Below are 20,818 nucleotides of genomic sequence, written 5' to 3' on the forward strand. Positions count from 1 at the left end.
GGTTGCTTCTGCAGCTGTATTTTCAAGATTTTTAGCGTTCTTTGAGACCCTAGGCCTACCAGACTTTGGTCTTGGACGGGGCATTTTGACTTCTTTGTCCTTAAAGCCTTTCACCAAATGTTGTACTGTTCTCAGCTTCAGACTGTTTGCCTTATGGATATCTTTAGATTTTTTTACCAGCTTTAAACAGACCAATCACCGTCTCAGTTTCATCAGGCTTCAGCTTGTAGTAAGGCATCTTGTCACAAAGAAATGAGATCACAACACATACAGAGCAGCAACAAAATTACACGAAATACCAGGAGTACATGCATATGCCAAGTAATCCTGTTGACACACCAAAGCAAGTTGAACCTTGTTCCTCCACAGTAAGCAACACGACAAATGAGTGTTTCCTGCCAGCGAGCGACACTACTTATTAGTGGTATCATTACGGAGATACGTAGATGGTGTGTAAAATGGCGAAAAATATTGACACTAAGCTTTAGGTGTCAATACTTTCTGCGCGAACTGTATATATATATATATATATATATATATATATATATATATATATATTTTGCAAACATGTAGTTTAGAATCTTTAATCTAATTAGAGATATGCTTTCCAATGATACACAAGCAGGAGTAATATAAATACTACACTAACCTTAAGAATTTCTACTTCATGTTGGAACACATACGGAATCTGACCTTCTCCCGCACCATCACGGTAAATAATGATCCTCTGAGGCAATGCATTGTTTAGATCCCTGTATTTATGTAAGGCTTCTGAAAAGAAAAATGTAAGAACAAGAATAATAATGTAAAAACAAATACAGCATATTTTATCATCAAATTACAGAAAACCTGCTCAAAAACACAAAATTAAACATACGAGGGTCACTACGAAACTTTTCAGATGTGAAATAACATACATACTTAAAATCAATTTAACAATTACATTTTCTCAAAGTATTCACCATTACATTGTACACACTTTTGCATCCTCGAAAACCACTTTTGGAAGCAGTGTTGCCAGTCTTTTTTCTTCAAGTGTTGAAAGTTCATTCTCGTAAGCCACTGCAGCTTCTTTAGGGCTGCAAAATCTCTTCCCACGCATGCGATCTTTGATCTTTGGGAACAGAAAAAAATCACATGGAGCCAGGTCAGGGCTATACGGCGGATGAGTCATAAGTTTGACCTCCGTAGATTCTAAAACTGAATTGTGGTGTTGGCCGTGTGTGCGGACGCGTTGTCATTATGAAGCAGGATCCCACGCAATCCAGTTCCTGGACGCCGTTCCCGAAACTTCTGGAACACTTATGTTAGGCAAACAGTGGTGTATCACTGAGCAGTAACAGTCCTTTGTCCTTCAAGTGGAACAGTTGCAACATGGCCAGATTTGAAGAAGAAAGTCGCGACCATCATCTTCTCCACACTTCGCGGTCGCTTCACTTTCGTGGGTGGATTTTCGTCTGGAAAGATCTAAACTGTAGACTGGCTTTTTATTTTCAGGGTCAAATTGATAAATCCAAGTCTCATCACCAGTAACAATGTCAGAGACGCGTCGAGAATTGCCTCCATCAAATCTTGCAAACATTTCTTCACACCATTCCACACGCATGCGCTTCTGCTGTTCAGTCAGTGTGAGGCACCCAACGAGATGAAACCTTCCTGAGCCGAAGATGACCATGAAGAATTTTTGTTACTGCAGACGATCCAATGTTCACTGTAGATTCAATGTTCTTGAAAGTTGTTCGAGGATTTTCTCGAATCATTTGTTCCACAGCGGCAATGTTTTCATCTGACACAGCTGTTGCCGGACGACCAGTTCTCTCTTCATCTTTAAGCGATGTCCGGCCTCTTCTGAATTCAAGCCACCGAAAAATTGTAGCAAGCACGGGAAGGAGCAAAGTCCCCAAATGCCCCCTGCAAACGGTCAAGGCTTTGTGTCTCGTTCAAACCATTTTTGAAATCGTAAAGGATCATTGCCCGAAGATGTTTCCTTTCGAGCTCCATTCTAGACAGCCGAATACTGCTCACATCAACAAACAAGTAAAGGCGATACGGAAACGCCAATAAGCGAGGCGAGTTGAAACTTGCTTCGCTTCTTTGCTCTGGATACCACTACCGAACGCAGTTTTTGGAATTCAAATACTGCCACAACAATGCGTATCTCAGAACTTTCGTAGTGACCCTCGTATTCCCTTAAATTTTAATCTGTACCGTTAGTCATATGATGAAAGTTTTGTTCCACATGAAAGTAAAAAAGTTAGTGAGAAACTCAACGAAAAAGAATGGATGTACACATGTCCAGAATGGTTGTCGCATATTTATAACTGTCTTCTTGTAAGAATACAATTTGATAATGATTTTGCAGGGCACTTTTAATACTGATACTATATGTATAATCGGGAAATGTATGTGGTACATTTCATAGGGAATGAATTATAAATACGAAAATTAAATTGAGTAAAACAAAATGTTGCTAAATGGACAAGAAAGTTTTGTTTTCGTTTTATTGTTATTTAATGCTCTTGACATGAAATTTGTCCCATACATGTCTTTGCCGATTATACACATACTAACATTTAAGAAATACCGGGCGAAAGCGTTATCAAATTATATTCTTACAACAACATATTTATAGACATGCGACAATAATTTTGGACATGAATGTACATAAAACTGGCTGTTCTATATTAACATCTCTGTGGAAAAAATAAATATGTAGTTCATTCCTCCAAACGCTTTATTTCGACATCAATCTAGGGCATGTATTCAATTATTTTTTCATCTTACTAGCTTTAAGCTCATTCAGAATGATCTTAATTTTCCGTTGAGTTGATTTTGAATTTCACGTCCCTTTCAGAAGTGAGGTTATATGAAACGGGACCTACTGTTGAAGTGAAAAAATCTGAGTTTTACGTCCCACGTTTATGCCGGTTAGGCTAAAGGAGACTGTGATTATGAGGAATGAATGAAATGGTGGAATGAAGAAAGTGGGAGAACCCCGAGAAAACCAAAGCACACGGTGTTTGTCACTGTTGAAGTGGAATCAACCACATGAGCTCCCGCCGGGAACCGAACCCGGGTCTCTCACGCCAAAGGCGCGTACGCTAACAGCTTAGTCATGAAGGAGCTGTCTTAATTTTCCGGTCTTCAGCTTCTTTTTGTTCCTTTTCGTTTCCTCTCGTTGATTTGTTGCCTCTACAAAGAGAACGAGCATTTCGTGAATAATGAATCAATTTCCTTAAGGATAGTTTTTCCTTCACAAGAAGCTATTGTATAGTACAGAAGTGTAAGTCTGCGTGCTTTTTCTTAAAGACAGTAGGTGTAGCAAAGTAACTCACCCACAACTTCCTATATCATGTATTACAGGGCCATTTGGCGATGTCTTGATATTTGAAAGTATGCAGACAAATTTTTTCACTGGATTCATCCATTGAAACTCATAAGATCTCTTTGAAAGTAAAGGGTCAGAAGCTGTAGAATTCCCTAAAAAGGTTTATGTCAAGTAATGTGCGAACACTCCCTTTTTCGATACTTTACAATTGCACATTTATTTCCCCTTTTAACAACTGAATTAATTCACTTGTCAAGTTCGGTGATGACAAGCCATAAACGAAAGTGTATTTTGTGACGCTGAAGCTGCATTTTCCTGGCAATCTCATTGTCCGGGAACATAAGTTCGAATACTACACCATTGTAATCCTTCCTTTTTTTTTCTGGGAATCCTTGTAAACTACTTTGTTTCGTCCTTAAATTCGTATCTACTCGCATCGCAGAATACACATTTTAGCATGTAACTTCACCAAAAGCTCTTACATTCTGTAAAATGAGATACTTCAAGTCCAAAGGTACTGGCTTGTTTTCTTGAGTCAGAAAGATACGAATTAGCAGTGTTAAAAAAAAAAAAAATAAAAAAAAAAAATAAATAAATAAATAAATAAATAAAAAATAAAAAAACGGACTTCTATTGTCTTCTTTGCTTGTCAACACACATTAAGTAACTACTTAGAAATGCGTAACAGGGTCACTTTCGGTTTCATCACCAGGATGAGTGAGACAGTATGGATGTCTTGACTATTTGCTGGAACTGAGTGGTCATACGTGAAAGGAAGGAAAGAATAAAGAATGTGCCGTAGCGTTTTGTAACTATATAGCATTCCAAACTTACGACATTTAAAAAAAACTGCGCGAATTACATATCTAAACTTATTACAATATTTTTATCTTGTATAAATAATTTTCGCTACAACACATACATTATTTATAAACTAATACGAGAACTCATTAATACGTAACGTAGGTTTTTTCACACTATGATATACTACTGATCTAGGACACTACATGTGAAAACTGAAAGAAGTACTCGGAAACCCGCACTATAGTCTGTAGTTGTTTGACCAGGCATACTTCGAGTGGCAGAAGTGTGAACAGTGGCGGATCTAGCCTGAGGCCGGGGGCCTAAGCCCCCAGTTTTTTGAGTTACAAATATAAGCTATTATTTATATATTATTTTTGAAAGTATGATGTACCTATCAGTCTGGGTTCTGGATGGGCCCCCTTCTAGATTCGGCACTGAACGTGAACTACTCAAAGATTGTGCGTGTGTTATAGTAATCTATTCGTGAGGAGCTGAGAAATTTGATCTATTTTCTATAGACAAAAGGACAAAATCAGAGTGAAATGTAACGGGGAATGGTGTATGGAGATGACTGTAGGGACCGTAGCACAATCTCCAGATGATGCAAATTCTTTGAAAACGAGAGTGAATCTTTCGGATTTGCCACGGTGCTGAGTGTCCTGTTATATGAAACCAACAGAAAGACACGGTTAATTCATATTTGAATATTGCCTAACTTGTTCAAAGTACGATACAACAAATTTTCGGCAGCAAAAATTCCAATTAAGTCAAATCGGTTAAACGCAGATGGACTTCCGAAACAGGAATTGTTATGAACAGGGTATTTTGAAATTTATGTCACGACAGGACATGTGTTGGAATACTTGAGGACTGTTGAACAGCTTTTGTAATATGAGCCTTTTCTTGGTGTTGGCCTATTACACTTTCTTCTACATAAATTGTGTTACTTATTGATCCACATCCGTACTTCTATAATTAGTTACTATATTAGGAGAGCTTACACTATAGTTTATATAATTTGTTTCAAAATACTTTTATTTTCTGTACGTGCGCCACTTTTCAACCGAACAGCTGGTGGACAATTTCACTATATATCGTGAAATGTAGATTTATAACCCCTTGATGAAAAAAAGCCAAGAATTTTTTTATTTATTATTATTATTATTATTATACTGAAGCTGATACTGGAACGCGAATTGGTTGTTAAGATTATGAATACGAATGACCTCTTGGAAGTGTGTTTCAGCACACATACAACGGGTAGTTAGCGTCTCAATAGTCTTATAAACGTATATAAGTGGCTCTACACAAGTGACGTAACGGACGCGAAGATTGAGCAGGTCTAAGTTTCTATTATTATTGTTCTTATTCCCAGTGGATGTCACAAAATGTGCCTTTCATAGTCGGAATCGAAGTAAGTGTGAATGTTATCCTTAGTTCTCATTTCCTTTCTCTACTACAGTTCCTTCCTTGCTAATTTTTCATATACCTTTGAGGAGGAAAAAAAAAAAAAAATCTAAACCATTGCTTTACGGACCCCACGACATTTTCATCAGTGCACACATGAAAAGTTAGGCTCGTGTTTCTATTTCTGTGTATTATTTAGGGACAAAGTCCTATTGGTTATTTTCAAGTATTAGCAAATGAAGGAAACAGCCAATTTTAACACTAACTCCCCTATAACTGCGAATGCAGTCTGTAATACTTTAAACTAGTCAACGAATTCATGCAAAATTATTCTCCTTTAGACTGTGATATGTAATGATTCTCTATTTCTTACTTGTTAAATTTACAGAAAGTTCATTTGAAAGTTCTTCTCCATTGGTGTGTGGGGACACAGCAGAAAAGTATCTGCTGCAGGACTTATCCAATGACGCAACCAACGCACCAAATGATCTTCCTTTCTCGTTGGTATCATGACACACATCAAATCCAACAACCATTAAGCCCTGGAAAATGGTAAATACTATGTTATTATAGTATCAGATGAAAACAATATTTTTAAAATAAACATTTATTTTGTTAGATTAAATTATAGTTGCATAATTAGAGGCATCATTTTACTGATAACTATGATTGGCATGAAAATAAAGAGTAAGACTTCAACATTTTCCTATCGACTCATCGCACTGGGTTTAACGATGTCCACGAAGAATACAAAATCGAAACTAAGCGTAAAAGGGTTAAATCCTAGACTACTTGAATTCTATTTGTTTAGGTTTACTATACTGTTTATCTGAAATTTTGTTAATGATCAAATCTAGTTCCACAATTACCGAATTTGCAACAACGATATGGTGAAATACACTTAAGCGACTTGTCGAATGGAGTAATGACTAAAGAAATATGCCAAACTAAGTACTGTAACAATGACCTATTAGAGAAAGTATTCAAATTTAAGCTTTAGAAGTACTAAATAAACGTATTTTCATATACATGTTGAGGCTTTCTTTTTTCCATCATGGAACAGCCACTAATGAATGCAGTCTTGTACGTTCCCGTAATTAAAAGACTACATTATCAAATAATTTGACAGTTCCTTCAGATTCATGCATTTCCGCATTGAACATGAAAATTTAACTATAGTCCTTCACTTCCTGCTTTCTCCTAAATCAAGGAAGTTTTACTTAAAAATCAGCGAATGATAAAATTTCTCGAAGCAACTAGCGAAGCATGTGTTTGTAATAAACTCACTAAGTGTGGTAATAAATTCACTAAGTGTGGTAATAAACTCACTAAGTGTGGTTTACACGTATCTGGTATAAAAATGTAATACTTAAATTTTCTTATAAATCCAAGTTGCCCTCTTAATTCACCAGCTTCTCCATGGGTCTGCCACAATAAATTTGCCCTCGATTCTTCTGGGTAGAATTTCCAGAATTACGCAGATCAATGAAATGCCCGTACTCTCGATGAAAAAGGTTTTGTGATTGTGTCCAACGGCTGAAATCAAATCTTAATACAACCAGATAGTATTTCTTGCTTTCACAACGTCTTTCCGAAGGAATTTCAAATTTCAGGGAAAAGAGAGAAAATATATTTTCGTATATTAACACTCCCAGTGAAACAAACTTCATCTGCTTCTGTCCGACAGTTTACAAGAAACGTGTTCGGTCCTTTAAAGTAAAATGTTAGTTTAGTGTGCATCGTGAAGACTACATGTATCTTATTTGCGTACCTTATATGAAGTGGATGAAAAACTTTCCTTTCCAATTTCATTTCTGGTAAGAGCCCTTCTTAGGGTTATATATCGCGAAGCTAGTGATCTTGGGCTCATATGCTAGCCATAAATTACAAACTAAAATCATTATAGTACGTAAATGGGTACCGTTTTCCTACTGCTGCTTGTTCATGTACTATTCCCCACAGCTTATGTTTTACAGAGTTCCCAATAAATTCACGGCTTTTTCAGCTTCCATAATCCTAATTGTTTCAATTTCACGGTAAGTTTATAACAACAAGCTTTACTGACCGCACAATGAAAATAACAACCTGGTTCAGGGTCAACGCGTGGGCGGAACACAAGGCGCGGCGCAGCGTCTGGTAACTTGCAGTGGAATAATTTAACTCTCCCTCTTAGTCTTACGAGGTTAACTACGTACACGAAACGGGAGAACTCAAAAATTAGAATTAATTTCTTTCTTTTTTTTTTTTCCTGGTAAGTTTTCTGTTAATCTGAAAATTTTCTAGATTTTCAAGGTTTGATTACGAAATTCACGGGTTATTCCAGGTTTTTCACGATACAAAACTTACAACTTATTCACCTTTAGATGGGCACCCTGTTTTGTATTACAAATGAAGTGGTTGAAGTAATCTGGAAAATATCGCTCATAAATAAGCGGACAGTAGAATTGGCGAAATACAGTAAAAAATAATACTTCTTGATGCACCACACAGGTAACATTTGCTGTTTTATATGAATTATACATACATTGATGTATTAAAACCAGTCTGTCCGACAGTAAATCTTAGTGGACTATAAAGCAGGACATAATTGAGTCTTACTTCCAACACTTGTTTCTGGAGAAATCTATTATAAATTACAATATTTGTATAGCCAACAATATACTGAAAAGAAAGAAACAAGTTCCATATAATCGAAGTTTATGACTGTCAACTTACAAAAACGCTTAATGCGAATGATACGAAATTACTTACACTGAGAGGTATTTCTACACTCCATGGTGCACCACCGATCTTACAATTCATCTGAATGGCAACTTTCGTTGCAATCGACATGACTCCCTTCGATGCAAGATTTCTGGCAACAATAACTTGCGTTGGAACTAAAAATAAAATAAATTAATTTAATCACATTGCAAGTGAGGGGTACCGTTCGGTAAGTTAGAACACAAGGGACTAAATAAAAGAATTCCACACAAAAGATCATCCTGCATATGAATTCGTTTCTGCACTTTCAATAATTGGTACGTTACATTCTTGATATTTTACCAATCTTTTGAATCTAAAATTTTTAACTCAAGTGATTATATTCACATTTTATTCTGAAGAAAGAAAGAACTTCGTACCATTATCAATTTGACTTACCTGCCCGATTGACGCAACACTTCTTTTTAATAGCGCTGTAGCGATCCAGCCGGTTGTTGGAGACTACGCACATTATCATCTGGGGATTTCTTCTGCTGATCACGTTCTCCAGAGCATCTACGTAAGTACCAGCTCTATCATCAGGTATATCAAAGCTTAAAAAAGTTAATAGAAGATGAAGAACGCAAGTATTTTGAATTTTACATACATATTTATGATATAAAATAGCTACGGTGTAACTTTCTATATACACTAGTTTGACTAGAGATGTTTCACTAAACTATTCAAACTTAGCTAGACAGCTGAAAAAGTATGTAAATGTGGAACACTCCACAGTAACTTCTTTAACTAAATGACTACGCCCCCTTGACTCGTAACTTGTACCTTATTTTCTGATTTACTCATACGCTACATTTCATTTAAGTAGTGAGAAGTGGTAACTATTTCATTCACAGGAAGGATAAAGATTTGGTTATCTACTTTTTTTCTCCACAGGAAGAGAAGAGCCTTGACAATGATTCAATTTAACAATTTCAAGACGTCACTAAAGTAACACAGAGCGTATGAGAAAATCAAAAATTCGAAGTACAAGGGAAAACTATACTTATTTGAAGTTTATAAAAGTAGTTCATCTTGCTAAACTCAAAATCCCTCCACCCAAAGCTGTTTATACCGGTTTCAAGCGAATGATCCACTTTTTTTCTAATATTAGTCTTCCAGAAAACTGTTCGGATGAAGGAAGTATAATTTTCCTTCTTGAAACTCAAATTTGAAAACTTGATATAGTATTGCTACTATTAACTACGCATTATGTAACTTTAATGCAATTAAAGAATGAAATACAAATATATTCTTAGTAATATTTAAATCAAGGTTCGCTAGTTTAAACCAAAATAAAACAAAAATGTCATAAATCGTATAAACTTCCTGACATTTCCTATCTCAAAACCATATAGATCATACATCATAAACCCAGGAAACATGAATGTAAGTGACTTATTGAAATCACAAAAATTTTCTGCATATCGTATGAATGATTCAGTGAGGTGAACTCAAATATTAGTATCCTTATTCACTTCTTTTACTGACATGAAAACTGAATTACGTAGTTGTGTTTGACTTGGTGAACTAACTTGGACTAAATTCTGAATTGCAGTACTTATGTAGTGATTTCACTTTTGCTATTGTGTATCTTTTTGTTTTGAAGTGACCTTTAAAATATTAAGAAGTATGCATGATAAGTACAGTGCATTCCTATCAGGTATAATACATGTGTAAGTCGATAGACCTTAGAAGTTGCCTTTGCAAGGGTCCTGCATTCGAGTCCAAGCGGAAGAAAATTTCGAGCGGACGCAGACCGAGTACTGGTTTGGATCCCACTTTAAGTATTACGGTTGCCAGATTTTGAAGAGAAAAACGGGAAAATATTTATTTACGTATTGTTTGCTCATAGTGGTAAGATCGACCATCACATTATTCTCTTTTATGAAAAACCTTCTATCGTCGAACTTTTGCTATCTCAATGGGAATTACTTAGGGGGAAAAACTATGTCCACTAATACATAGAGATGTCCTCAGGCTTTTACTGTGAATTTCTTCGTATTGTAGTTCACTGACTTTTTCCGGGTAAATACAAAAACCCGATATATATTTAAACGATAAGCCTTGATAGCAGTGAACACGGAATCCTTTGGTGCGATGTCGGAAGTATTAAGGACCGTCAGCAGCACTGTTTCTCGTACTCGGGAAAACGTATGGTGCGAGGTTTTCTTTGACTCTTGTGTGTTAAGAAATCGTGATATATATATTGTGACGAAATACATATCACACGTTATTCCGAACTCAAAGAAACATGGAGCTGTCCTCTGAAGCACTGAATGTCCATTGGTGTCAGGGTTTACTTCTTGCCTCCTTTGGACCCTTCTTGAAATCACGGTATAGCTGAAAACTCTATTGAAAACATATCGGAGAATATTTTCAGAATGTCAGAATGTTTTAACATACGAATCAACAATTACTGAACTTGAGATACTCACTATCATTAATAAATCATTACAAATGTGTAAGTAAGTATTGGATTATAAGAACAAAATGGAAATTACATTTTGGTATCTGTAGACATAAGCGGCTATTCAATGAGTTAAAACAATCCATACGTTGATGTGAACGTAAACTCGTAAGTGCTTCCGAACTAAACCTTTTATCGAAGTACATTACAATGAAATGAAAAAGCCTCAAATACGAGTAACCCTATCAGAAAATCATTTCATTTGTGTGATAAGCTACCTTCACTTAACCCAGAATAGGAAAGTAGGATAAGAAAAACTAAAACGTGGGAACGAAAAATAAATAAAAAAACGTGTGTGTCGAAATGAATTTAACATTGCTTCGTTGATCCACCGATGTGATTCCACTGCACAAACTAGAAGCTGAAGATAATGTGCACGGCTGAAGAACTTAAGTTGATTACGCATCGTCGGTTGATTACACGAGTCTGAAGTTGCCAAATATAAATCATTCAACCACGTCTAGAAGTTAAAATTTTCACTTTTTAAGGTGTTTAAAACTTCATTCTTAGCAAATCTAAATTCCCTGATTCGCAGCAAAATTCCCTAAGTTCTCTCAAATTCTGACATTTGCCAGTCTTTCCTGTTTTTTCGCCACCCTGCCTTTTGTGATTGGTGACAATGATCGGGATGTTGTGTTATTGCAACTTCACTGCCAAAGTAACTGGAATTGGACTCCTTATTGAAGTAAACTCCTACTATACTGAACAATATTCTGGCAGTTTGTACCTAAAGTAATGTACTTTGTCACTGGAGTTTGACATGATCTTTTAGTCTATACCCTAAAATGTACTCCGTTCGCCAATGACTATGTAAATGTGTACGTGTGCTCGATAACATTAAGAACACCTCCAAAATCTAGTGAATTAAAGGACTTTCTTTGTTAATTGTTGTATGCTCTTAGGGGGTACTAACGTTAAGTTTTTCTCGAGAAATTTCGATCGACTTTTTGTTTTCGATATTAATGTTACTAAAAAGTTTAAAAATACTACACACTATTCGATCAAACACAATTAATCATCATTTCATATATAAAAACAGCGGAATAAAAACTACTTTGGATACAAATAACAACTGAAACCTTTCATCGATATATTGCATACCATAGTTAAATATTTACGCAGTAGAAAAACTCATCTAAGAAATAACATTCATGTGCACTTATTCCCTCCCCAAATCAGTCTAACCCTTCTTGTTACCTGTGCATTGACAATGCTATCAGTAGAGATAGAAAAAATTCGGCGACTAAATATTGTTACATTAACAGAAAAAATCACTTTCAGTTTAATTTAACGAGTTTTTCAACCGGTTCACATCACTTATGGACTTTCCGTTTAGCCTGCTATATTGGTAAATGAATTCGCTGATCGGTAGATAAATACTGTTCCAATAGAGACCAACCACTCAGAATATTCAAGATGCATATAAAACAATATTTCACTTAATCTGAACGTAGAATGAAAAAACTTACTAGTCTGGTTGTGTTATTTGGAAACTCATTCCACCAGCAGCTTTAATCAAAGATGACACAAAGCCCTGAGCATCCCTCTTGTTTCGAGATGGTGTTATAACTACCCAATTATCCAAACCGCATAGAGACAGCATTGGGTTACCTGTAAAAATTCAAGTATGCCAATATTATTTACATTACATTGATGAAAGCATACATTATATAATTTCTTTACTACTAGTTTCCTTGTATATTGTTTAAAATAAAAACTCTAGAAATGGAAGATTTTAATTAGTAAAGCTACACTTTAAAACAGCAGCGACGGCGTACACGATAACATTCTATTTACCAAACGAACCGCCATGATGCAGTGAAATTTATTTGAAGTTTTCTGTTCGTTCTAAATTCTGTCATTCTCTTTCTGTAAAATTGCCAAGTGGGGGAGCAAAGGCAGCCGAAATGTAGTAGTGCAGTTTCACATGTAGTACCGTGACAGTACAAAATAAGATGTTCTATGGAAATCTATAAATAGCATTAAAAACTAAGCGAAGAATATTAACACCAGTACTAAATTTTATCTATGACAATATTCAACATTTTCTTTTCCGCTCCGACTCATGTCCAATAAGCATAACAGACCACTACTTTCTTCACTCGTTTCCTATTCTCCGTGACTTCATGGACCATTTCACATCATTTGCTCATGTTCTGTGTCGCATCTCGAAGTTTTTCTCTAGATTAGGTTCAATTCCATAAATCCATCTTTTCTGCTGTCTTTTTTCTTCAATTCTTCAGTCATATTTAATAATTTTCCAATGAATCAATCATGTTATCCTAGTTATCTGACCAAAGTACGAATTTGTCAACTTCCTAACTTCAATAGTTTGCTTTTCAGAGTGCAGTAAGGTTTTACTTCCTCCAGTTCTTCCAGTTTTGAATTTTGTCCTCTTTGCAGTTCATAGTACACAACACTTCTCCAGCTCCATAATTCAAAGGTGTCAATCTTTGTTTACCCTCCATGTCCAACTCTCATTCATACATTACTACTAGAGAAACCACAGTCTTTACTACAAGAAGGGTTATTTTTTGTTAAGGCATGTCGTAGCCTTCCTCACACGAAGTAAAGATCTTTTCATTTGCTGGACTCAAACTTATGGAATGAAGTAGAAAGCTAAAATGCCGGACAGAACTTCCATACAGTTAGACTCCAGAGGTTACATGTGATCAGGATGCAAATTCGTACTTCAAAATGTGAACGCTCTATGAGACAAATACCAAATGATTGAGCAGAAACATATCGGCACTTCCTTTATTAGCGTCAACTCTATGTATTTGTACAAATAATATGTTTTCTAATTAAGGGTTTAACTAATCTAGTGAGAATTAGATTGATATTTAATGGGGACGTCAGCATCGAGGCTAATCAATGACAAGTAATAGTATTTAAAAAAAAGTCAAATTACCAGACACTGGTAGGCATTATCAGCAAGCAAGAATTGGCAGTTTAAGCTGAAACAGATGAGCGTTCGTAAAGGCTTCAGACTCAAGAACGTGTAACGAATAAATGGTAAGCGGCCAGGAAAACTCGCACCGCACTGGTTTGCTGTTGGGGAACTGTGAATCTACCGAGAATCAAAAGAATCTGAGACATGTGACCACGCCGCCAGCAAAGGTTAGATTCAGCGGAAGTAATCAGTTTAAAAGAAAAATATATTCCCCACATGTGTGTATCACTGAATACCAAGTCATCCTCTTGTTTGCGTAATATAGTTGAACAAGTTTTATTGTAACAAAAGAAACACTGACCAAAGCTTAAAACCCACTGTTTTTTAAATTATAATAAGTAACTGATTCTGATATCTAACATATCCTTCTTCAGACACTATCAAACAAATGAAAATACAGACACATATGTAGTATTATGACAAATTTTAAATTCTTGTAACAGACATATATACAGTCATTCTTATAAATTTTTATTCTATTTGCTGAGGCCTTCAGCCAATCCCGTAAGTCTCCTTGTTCACTTTCCAACTAATCACGTTCCGCCATTTTTCGTTCTTATAAGGGCCTTTTTTTTATTTTCTTCTTGTCTACGCTATCCAAACTTCCTTGGCGTAATTCATTAATAGGTAGGCTCCCTGTCCAGTTCATCAGTTTCTCTCTTCCTACCTTCTTTATCCAATCTGCTTCTTTCCACTTCCTTATTATCATTTTCTCCATCTCCAATACTTCCGTCTTATCCGAAACAGTTGCTTATTATAATTTAAAATACAGTGGGTTTTAAGCTTCGGTCAGTGTTTCTTTTGTTAAAATAATCAATCCAAAGCCATGGATAGTCTTGCTAACGTTTTATTGAAGTAAATTTTTTTCAACGGGTGCGAACTAGCTTTTACTACCAAGTCTTCTACCAAATATTTCGATGATAAAAAAAAAAAAAAAAAAAAAAAAAAATCGATATTATATATATATATATATATATATATATATATATATATATTAATCTGAAATTCCCAGATTTTACCAGGTTATTTTTAATTTTTCATTAAGTTCCAAGAGTTTTTCTAGTAAGTTGAATTCCTTGACTTCTGGGTTTCCAGGTCGGTAGGCACCATGGAGGAATGGAAGCCAATTTGCAGGAATGGAAGTATATAGGTTTCAAATATCGAACGACGATGATTTTGATTGGATTACATTGACTAGTAAACTTCGTTCTTTACTCTAAAGCTATTATATATTGAGAAATATAAACCTCTTACAAAACTCTGGTCCTATAATAGAATTACCTTGAAGGGACAGGGTGGTAAGTTGGAGTTTAGCGTCCTTTTTCACCCAGGCTATGAGGCAAAATTCAAAATCCGAACCACTGGAATGAGTTCCAATTTAAAGGCTCTCCCAACGGGAATAGAAACTGGAACCTATGCACCGACAACGCATCCGTGCTAACTACACCAGAGGCAATGGCTAGTGTGAGGAAAGACATGCTATGAGGGTTGATCTCGCAGGATTGTCACCGGATTCAAGCGCCGGTTGTGCTTTGAAGTCCACTTCAATAGTAGGTAGCTTCCTTCATAATTTCGGTGTCGTGTAAGGACGCAAAACAAGAACATTTAAGAAGTAAACAAGATACAGGGGACTACTTTTTATATCTGAAATGATTGATATGAATGGTGCTCACTTCAAATTTAATATGCTGTATATACGAGGAAACTTGGTAACTCACTAAACCTAGTTAACTGTGTTTTTAAACATCCTTACAATCTGTGTATGCACTACCATTGTTCTGTGCTTAGCCAAGATTCAAACGTGTACAATGACTCCTGCATATACGATCTTCGGCGATTACATACATATTTTAATCTGACAATTACCTGATCACTACCCTGTATTGTGACAATGTGGATGGGGAATATAGTATTGAAGGTAGACTAAACACACACATCACAAATTACAATTGCCGAATCAACTCACTTCTTAGTTCTCTGGTCCAATCAGCTTGGGGTCCAGACTCGGATTTTATGTTTCTTCCATGTACTATCTTTTCCTGAGGTAGAACTCGACCCGTAAACTGGACAAGATCATTGCTTAATTGCAAATTCCATTCCTTCAAATCATCTTGAATCTGAAACAAAACCAGTATTCATTAATATTACGAACTACCAAGGTAAAAGATAAAAACCGGATTATATTGAGAAAAATTAGATTCAGTACGCGTAAAAGGCTAAACAATTACCCAAAACTCCCTTCGAAGCTCATTTCCTCTATTACGACTCCTCATCGAGAAGTGATCGCGAGTAAAGCAATATTTTCCAGCGTATTTGTCAGAGTTAACACCTGAACCGAGAGTGCGTCATGTTTGACCCAATTTGTACTTTTATCCTTTCGTATGGCTCACATTTGACTAATACCGCGATGGAATGTTAAGAGTTTTGTTCACTTGGATAAACTAAAATCAGTTCGTTTCCTCAGTGTCTAAGATAATTTAAGATTATACAAGGTGTAAGGAAAGTTGCACAACTCGAACTTCGGACTATCAGAACTTTTGAACCATAAGTGCAAATGAAATGAAACTATCCACGAAAGGTCTGTCTGTGTAGATATTTGAGAAATCACGGGGAGGACTAGACACTGCCACAAATGCAAGAAACAGACAAAGGTAAGTTTTTTATTAATTATTATTTCATCTTTTATTTTTTACGAAAATTGAAAAATCACGAACTGAACGCAGTTGTGATATTTCTGGACAAATGGGAATATTAATTAGTAAGTTGGATGGAAGTTATCATTCAAAAACTACACATTGGTATCAGACGTCCCCACAATCATAACAGCGTATAGTAAAACACAGCTGTTTTTTTTTTTTTCTCCGGCATTATGGAGTCATATGGCAACGCTGACGGTACTAGATGGTATCAACAAACGTGGCTAGCCGTCAATTATCCTAAGGATATACTTACTAACAAACCAGGAACTTGTAAATCATTGAAAAGAAGTAATAAATCTACCTATCCCTGATCATGATCTCAATAATTTACACGTTATTTGTAACCCAGTTTATTACTGTTTGCTTTGGTCAGAGTTTGTTTATAATTGAATTAATGATATTAAAAATAAATAAGTTTTACGTCCTACAAGTATTCCCTGTAGGCTAAAAGATGAATGATGAAAAGGGAGGAAGGAAACTGAAGACTCCGAGAAAACCAATGGACATTATGTTCACAAACACATTGCCTAGGGACGAATCAGGAACACCTCGCATCAGAGATGAGCTCTATCACTGAGGCAACGTGACCCCTTAATGGGCTGACAATTTGTTAATATAGTTGAAAGCAATACACCGTTAAAGTAAAAACAAGATTAAATTATAAGTTTCAAGTCTACTGTGACGAATTACTTTCCTCTGCTTAAATCAGTAGTTTACATTACTTTTTTTTTTTTTTTTTTTTTTTTTTTAGTTGGACTGCTAAGTTCGCTGGTGCTGTTTCGATTATTGTATATTGAACACAATGGGTGTACACTTATTGACAGTATTCGAAAGTATACATACACAAAATTCACGAATCTTCTGCATGCTAAATTATTTTGCTCAAAATATTGTTTTACATGTACATTAAATATGAGTATTGTACGACTTCGGACAGTATTATATAATATACATTCTTCTAAATAAGCAATATACGTAATAGATTCACACGCTGTGATGATTCAAAAAATACTAGAAGCCGCAAGCGTCATTTTCCTATTCGGAACATAAAACTCCCCAATAACAATATTGGGGCATCTCAAAGTCCCAGAACGAAATTAATAATTTGATAATATGCAACATGTTTGGTATCCAAGATAGAACCCTGCCTTTATATATTAACGCACGAAATTTTATCGGATTGACTTTTTTTGGGGGGTGGAGTAAATATAATGAACGCGTATTCCAGTTTGAGGTGTACACTCATGTCCAAAATTATTGTCGCATGTCTATAAATATGTAGTTGTAGAAATATAATTTGATAAAGAAGTCGCCTGGTATTTCTTATAATGTTAGTATGTGTATAATCGGCAAAGACATGTATGTGGCAAATTTCATGGCAAAAGAGCAATAAATAAGAATAAAACTAAAATAAAACTTTCTTGTCCATTTAGCGACATTTTGTTTTACTCATTCTAATTTTCGTATTTATAATTCTTTTCCTATGAAATTTACCACAAATATACGTTTCCCGATTATACACATAGGGTCAATATTAAAAGTACTCTGCAAAATCATTATCAAATTATATTCTTACAAGAAGTCAGTTACAGATATGCGACAATCATTTTGGACATGAGTGTACGTATGTAGCATAAGAATTTTAAGCACATTCGTGTTCTTAATTCACTTCCAAGTATCACTAAAAATACGAAATTTCTGTTAGCCTTATTTGCAATTCGATTCGGATGAATATCGAACGAGATTTGATCTTGTCGACTTCAATGTTAGTTGTAAGGCCTACTTCCAGTTACATGCAATGATGCTCAAATTTCAAATAATTTATTTTCCTGTACATTAAACTGTTCTCTTAATATTTGATTGTTAACTTATTAATTTTGCACCATTTATAATGAACATTGATGACACATCTCCCAAGTAGACCTTGATAGAAGATATGCAGTATATTAACTCCCTCCATTAACTTCTCACGTCGGTGGTTAACATTTAAAGGAGACCAACTGAAAAACAGCAATGCATGTACCTGTAATTAAGGAAATATCATAATTAATACGCTGTTTATTTCAAAATAATTTAACTTACTGCTTTCTCACGACGCAGTCTTTCGTTGAATCTCAGAAGTTTCTGTATTCGAGCATCAGGTCCAACTCTGGTATAATTAGCCAGCTCTCTCATAAGTGAAAAGTTGGCCCTGGAATGAAAGACTTCACTTGTGTACTAATTTGCAATCACATTGTGAATTCAGTATCAAAAATAACTAAAAATACAAAATGTATTTGAAAGGGATGATTTCTGTAAAGGAAACCTGTAATTGCGCACGATGTGGAAGTAAAGTACCATTTTGTTGCGAAGCTTGAAAGTAACTATTCGCCGTTTCGAGACCACAAGAACTAGTACTAAAACAGGGTTTCTACAGTTTCTGATTAAAAAGACTTTTCCTTAACTCTTCATGAAATTCTTGTGAAGTCAGATCTATCTCCCCTACAGCACACCTTTCTTCAATGTGACAAGTTTTCTTATTATTTTGTACTGACCGCTTTTGTTTTCATATAAAATGTCATTGTCTTTAGTTTTTCAAAAAGACAACTGTACAATCACACATCTCTAAATATAAAATACAGTATGACCAAACCTCATAAAAATTGAGAACAGCAGTTTATTTGAATTAAAAGTAAACTAAAACGCACTGAAATTTAACTCAAGGAAGCCCTTTTCTTCAATTCGGTATAAACTACTTCTTTCAATCACTTTTCTGTTTCAGATGTATCTTCCGTTGCTCGAAATTTCTCAATTGTGAGTTCAACATTCTCTTCTTACCTTCCTTTTTGTTATGCTCACTTCTCTTCCCCCTGCTGTTGCAACTACTCTATATAGCGTCTCCTGAACCTTTCACGCAAAGCATCATCCTAGTAATTTGTACTTGTTCAATACTTCCCTCTGCTTCTTGTACCTGGTTATGAATATGCCTTTGTGCTACAAAGTATTTTCATGCACATTTTCCATTAGGAATGATCTTTGAATGAAAATCCTGCTTTGACCGTTGCATTTCCATGCGAGAATGATAGCTTAATCGTGACTTTAACACATGTTAGTGTTCTCCGGTACTAGCAAGAAACTTAGTGAAAGCAGCATCAAAACTTTAATTCGTTACAACTATGGAAGATTATTTGAAGTTCTGCTGTGATTAGACTGGAATAACAGTTTTCAGCAAGGACATCAACTAGATGTATTAACTTCTTTTGACCTACATAGGTTGGATGCTGAATTACTGAGAATCTAACGAAAGCAGCAACCCTTTAACTAGTTTGTACTTTAAAGAACTTCTCTGTGGAAAAAGGCAATCATAAAAATTAGGATCCTCCTTTGGCATGACAATGTAAAGTTTGCTTTCCTACATTGCTTTCATTTACAGTTCATACGTATAACGATAGTGTGTCCTTTAAGAACCTGCCTTACTAAAAATAACAAAAATTTACAATTTTTCTTTTGCTTGTTTTTCATAAGTGAAAGGACATAATAAAATGCAACTTACCACAATCATAGATAAAGTTGTATTACAACAGAAAATATGAACCTAAAGAATTTTCAGTGTTGTCATCCATAGAAATTAGTGTTGCGAAAATAACAATTTCCCTAAAATCTAAGTTTAGGCAGCGACTAAAGGAATGAACTCAACTGCATTTGATTACGTATCATGTTTTGGTTTCCTGTGAACTACTTTTTAAATAATAGTTGTATTTAGTTTGTAATAAACAAAATAGTTTTAACATACAGTTATTAAAACTAAATAATAATGCTATTTAAAGGTAGTTCACAGCAAACCAAAACAACACAATACGTAACCAAGTGCAATTGAGATCATTCCTCTAGTCGCTGCCTTAACTTAGATTTTAAGGAAATTGTTATTCTGGCAACACTATAATTTCTATGGATGGCAACACTGAAAATTCTTCAGGTTCATATTTTCTGTTGTACAACATTATCTATGATTGTGCTTAAGTTGCATATCATTATCTCCTTTCACTTATGAATAAACAAGCAAAATAAATATGGTAAATTTTGTATTTTTAGTAAGTCAGGCTCTTAAGGGACTAGATTAATAGTGAGATTACGTGTAAAGAATTTTGAAGTTACGTTAAAGATATTTCTAGACCCTTTAAATGTCCTCCATTTATCAAAACTAAACCATCCGACGAAATTTCGAAATTTTCCACTGCCTTTCAATCTGTTTTCCTGGCATTACCTGACTTGACATCTTTTAATTTCCCTGAATTTTAAGTTTGTAGGAACCTTCTCAAAGTGTAGGACTAACGAGCCAAGAAGAAAGAAACGAACACATTAGGTTAGAGAACTTTTCGGTAATTTCCCACAATCTATTGTTTACACAATGAGCATCTTACTGCAAAGGACTTACGTAT

General features: G+C 35.2%; 1 protein-coding gene across 2 annotated transcripts in view; it reads right to left on the reverse strand.

Moving 5' to 3' along the window:
- The window catches only part of LOC145668064 (piwi-like protein Siwi), a 75,450-nt gene that overhangs the window by 16,174 nt on the left and 38,458 nt on the right, over positions 1–20,818 (reverse strand). For both annotated transcript variants that reach the window (XM_081735564.1, XM_081735565.1), the window contains exons 9-15: positions 18,483–18,591; positions 15,668–15,818; positions 12,218–12,359; positions 8,681–8,835; positions 8,291–8,418; positions 5,913–6,081; positions 650–771 (exon numbers count right to left, since the gene is read on the reverse strand). In XM_081735564.1, coding sequence (XP_081591690.1) covers positions 650–771; positions 5,913–6,081; positions 8,291–8,418; positions 8,681–8,835; positions 12,218–12,359; positions 15,668–15,818; positions 18,483–18,591 — 976 coding nt within the window. The remainder of the gene's footprint in view (positions 1–649; positions 772–5,912; positions 6,082–8,290; positions 8,419–8,680; positions 8,836–12,217; positions 12,360–15,667; positions 15,819–18,482; positions 18,592–20,818) is intronic.

Source organism: Thermobia domestica, chromosome 13, assembly GCF_964235325.1.
Source record: "Thermobia domestica chromosome 13, izTheDome1.hap1.1, whole genome shotgun sequence".
NCBI lineage: Eukaryota > Metazoa > Arthropoda > Insecta > Zygentoma > Lepismatidae > Thermobia > Thermobia domestica.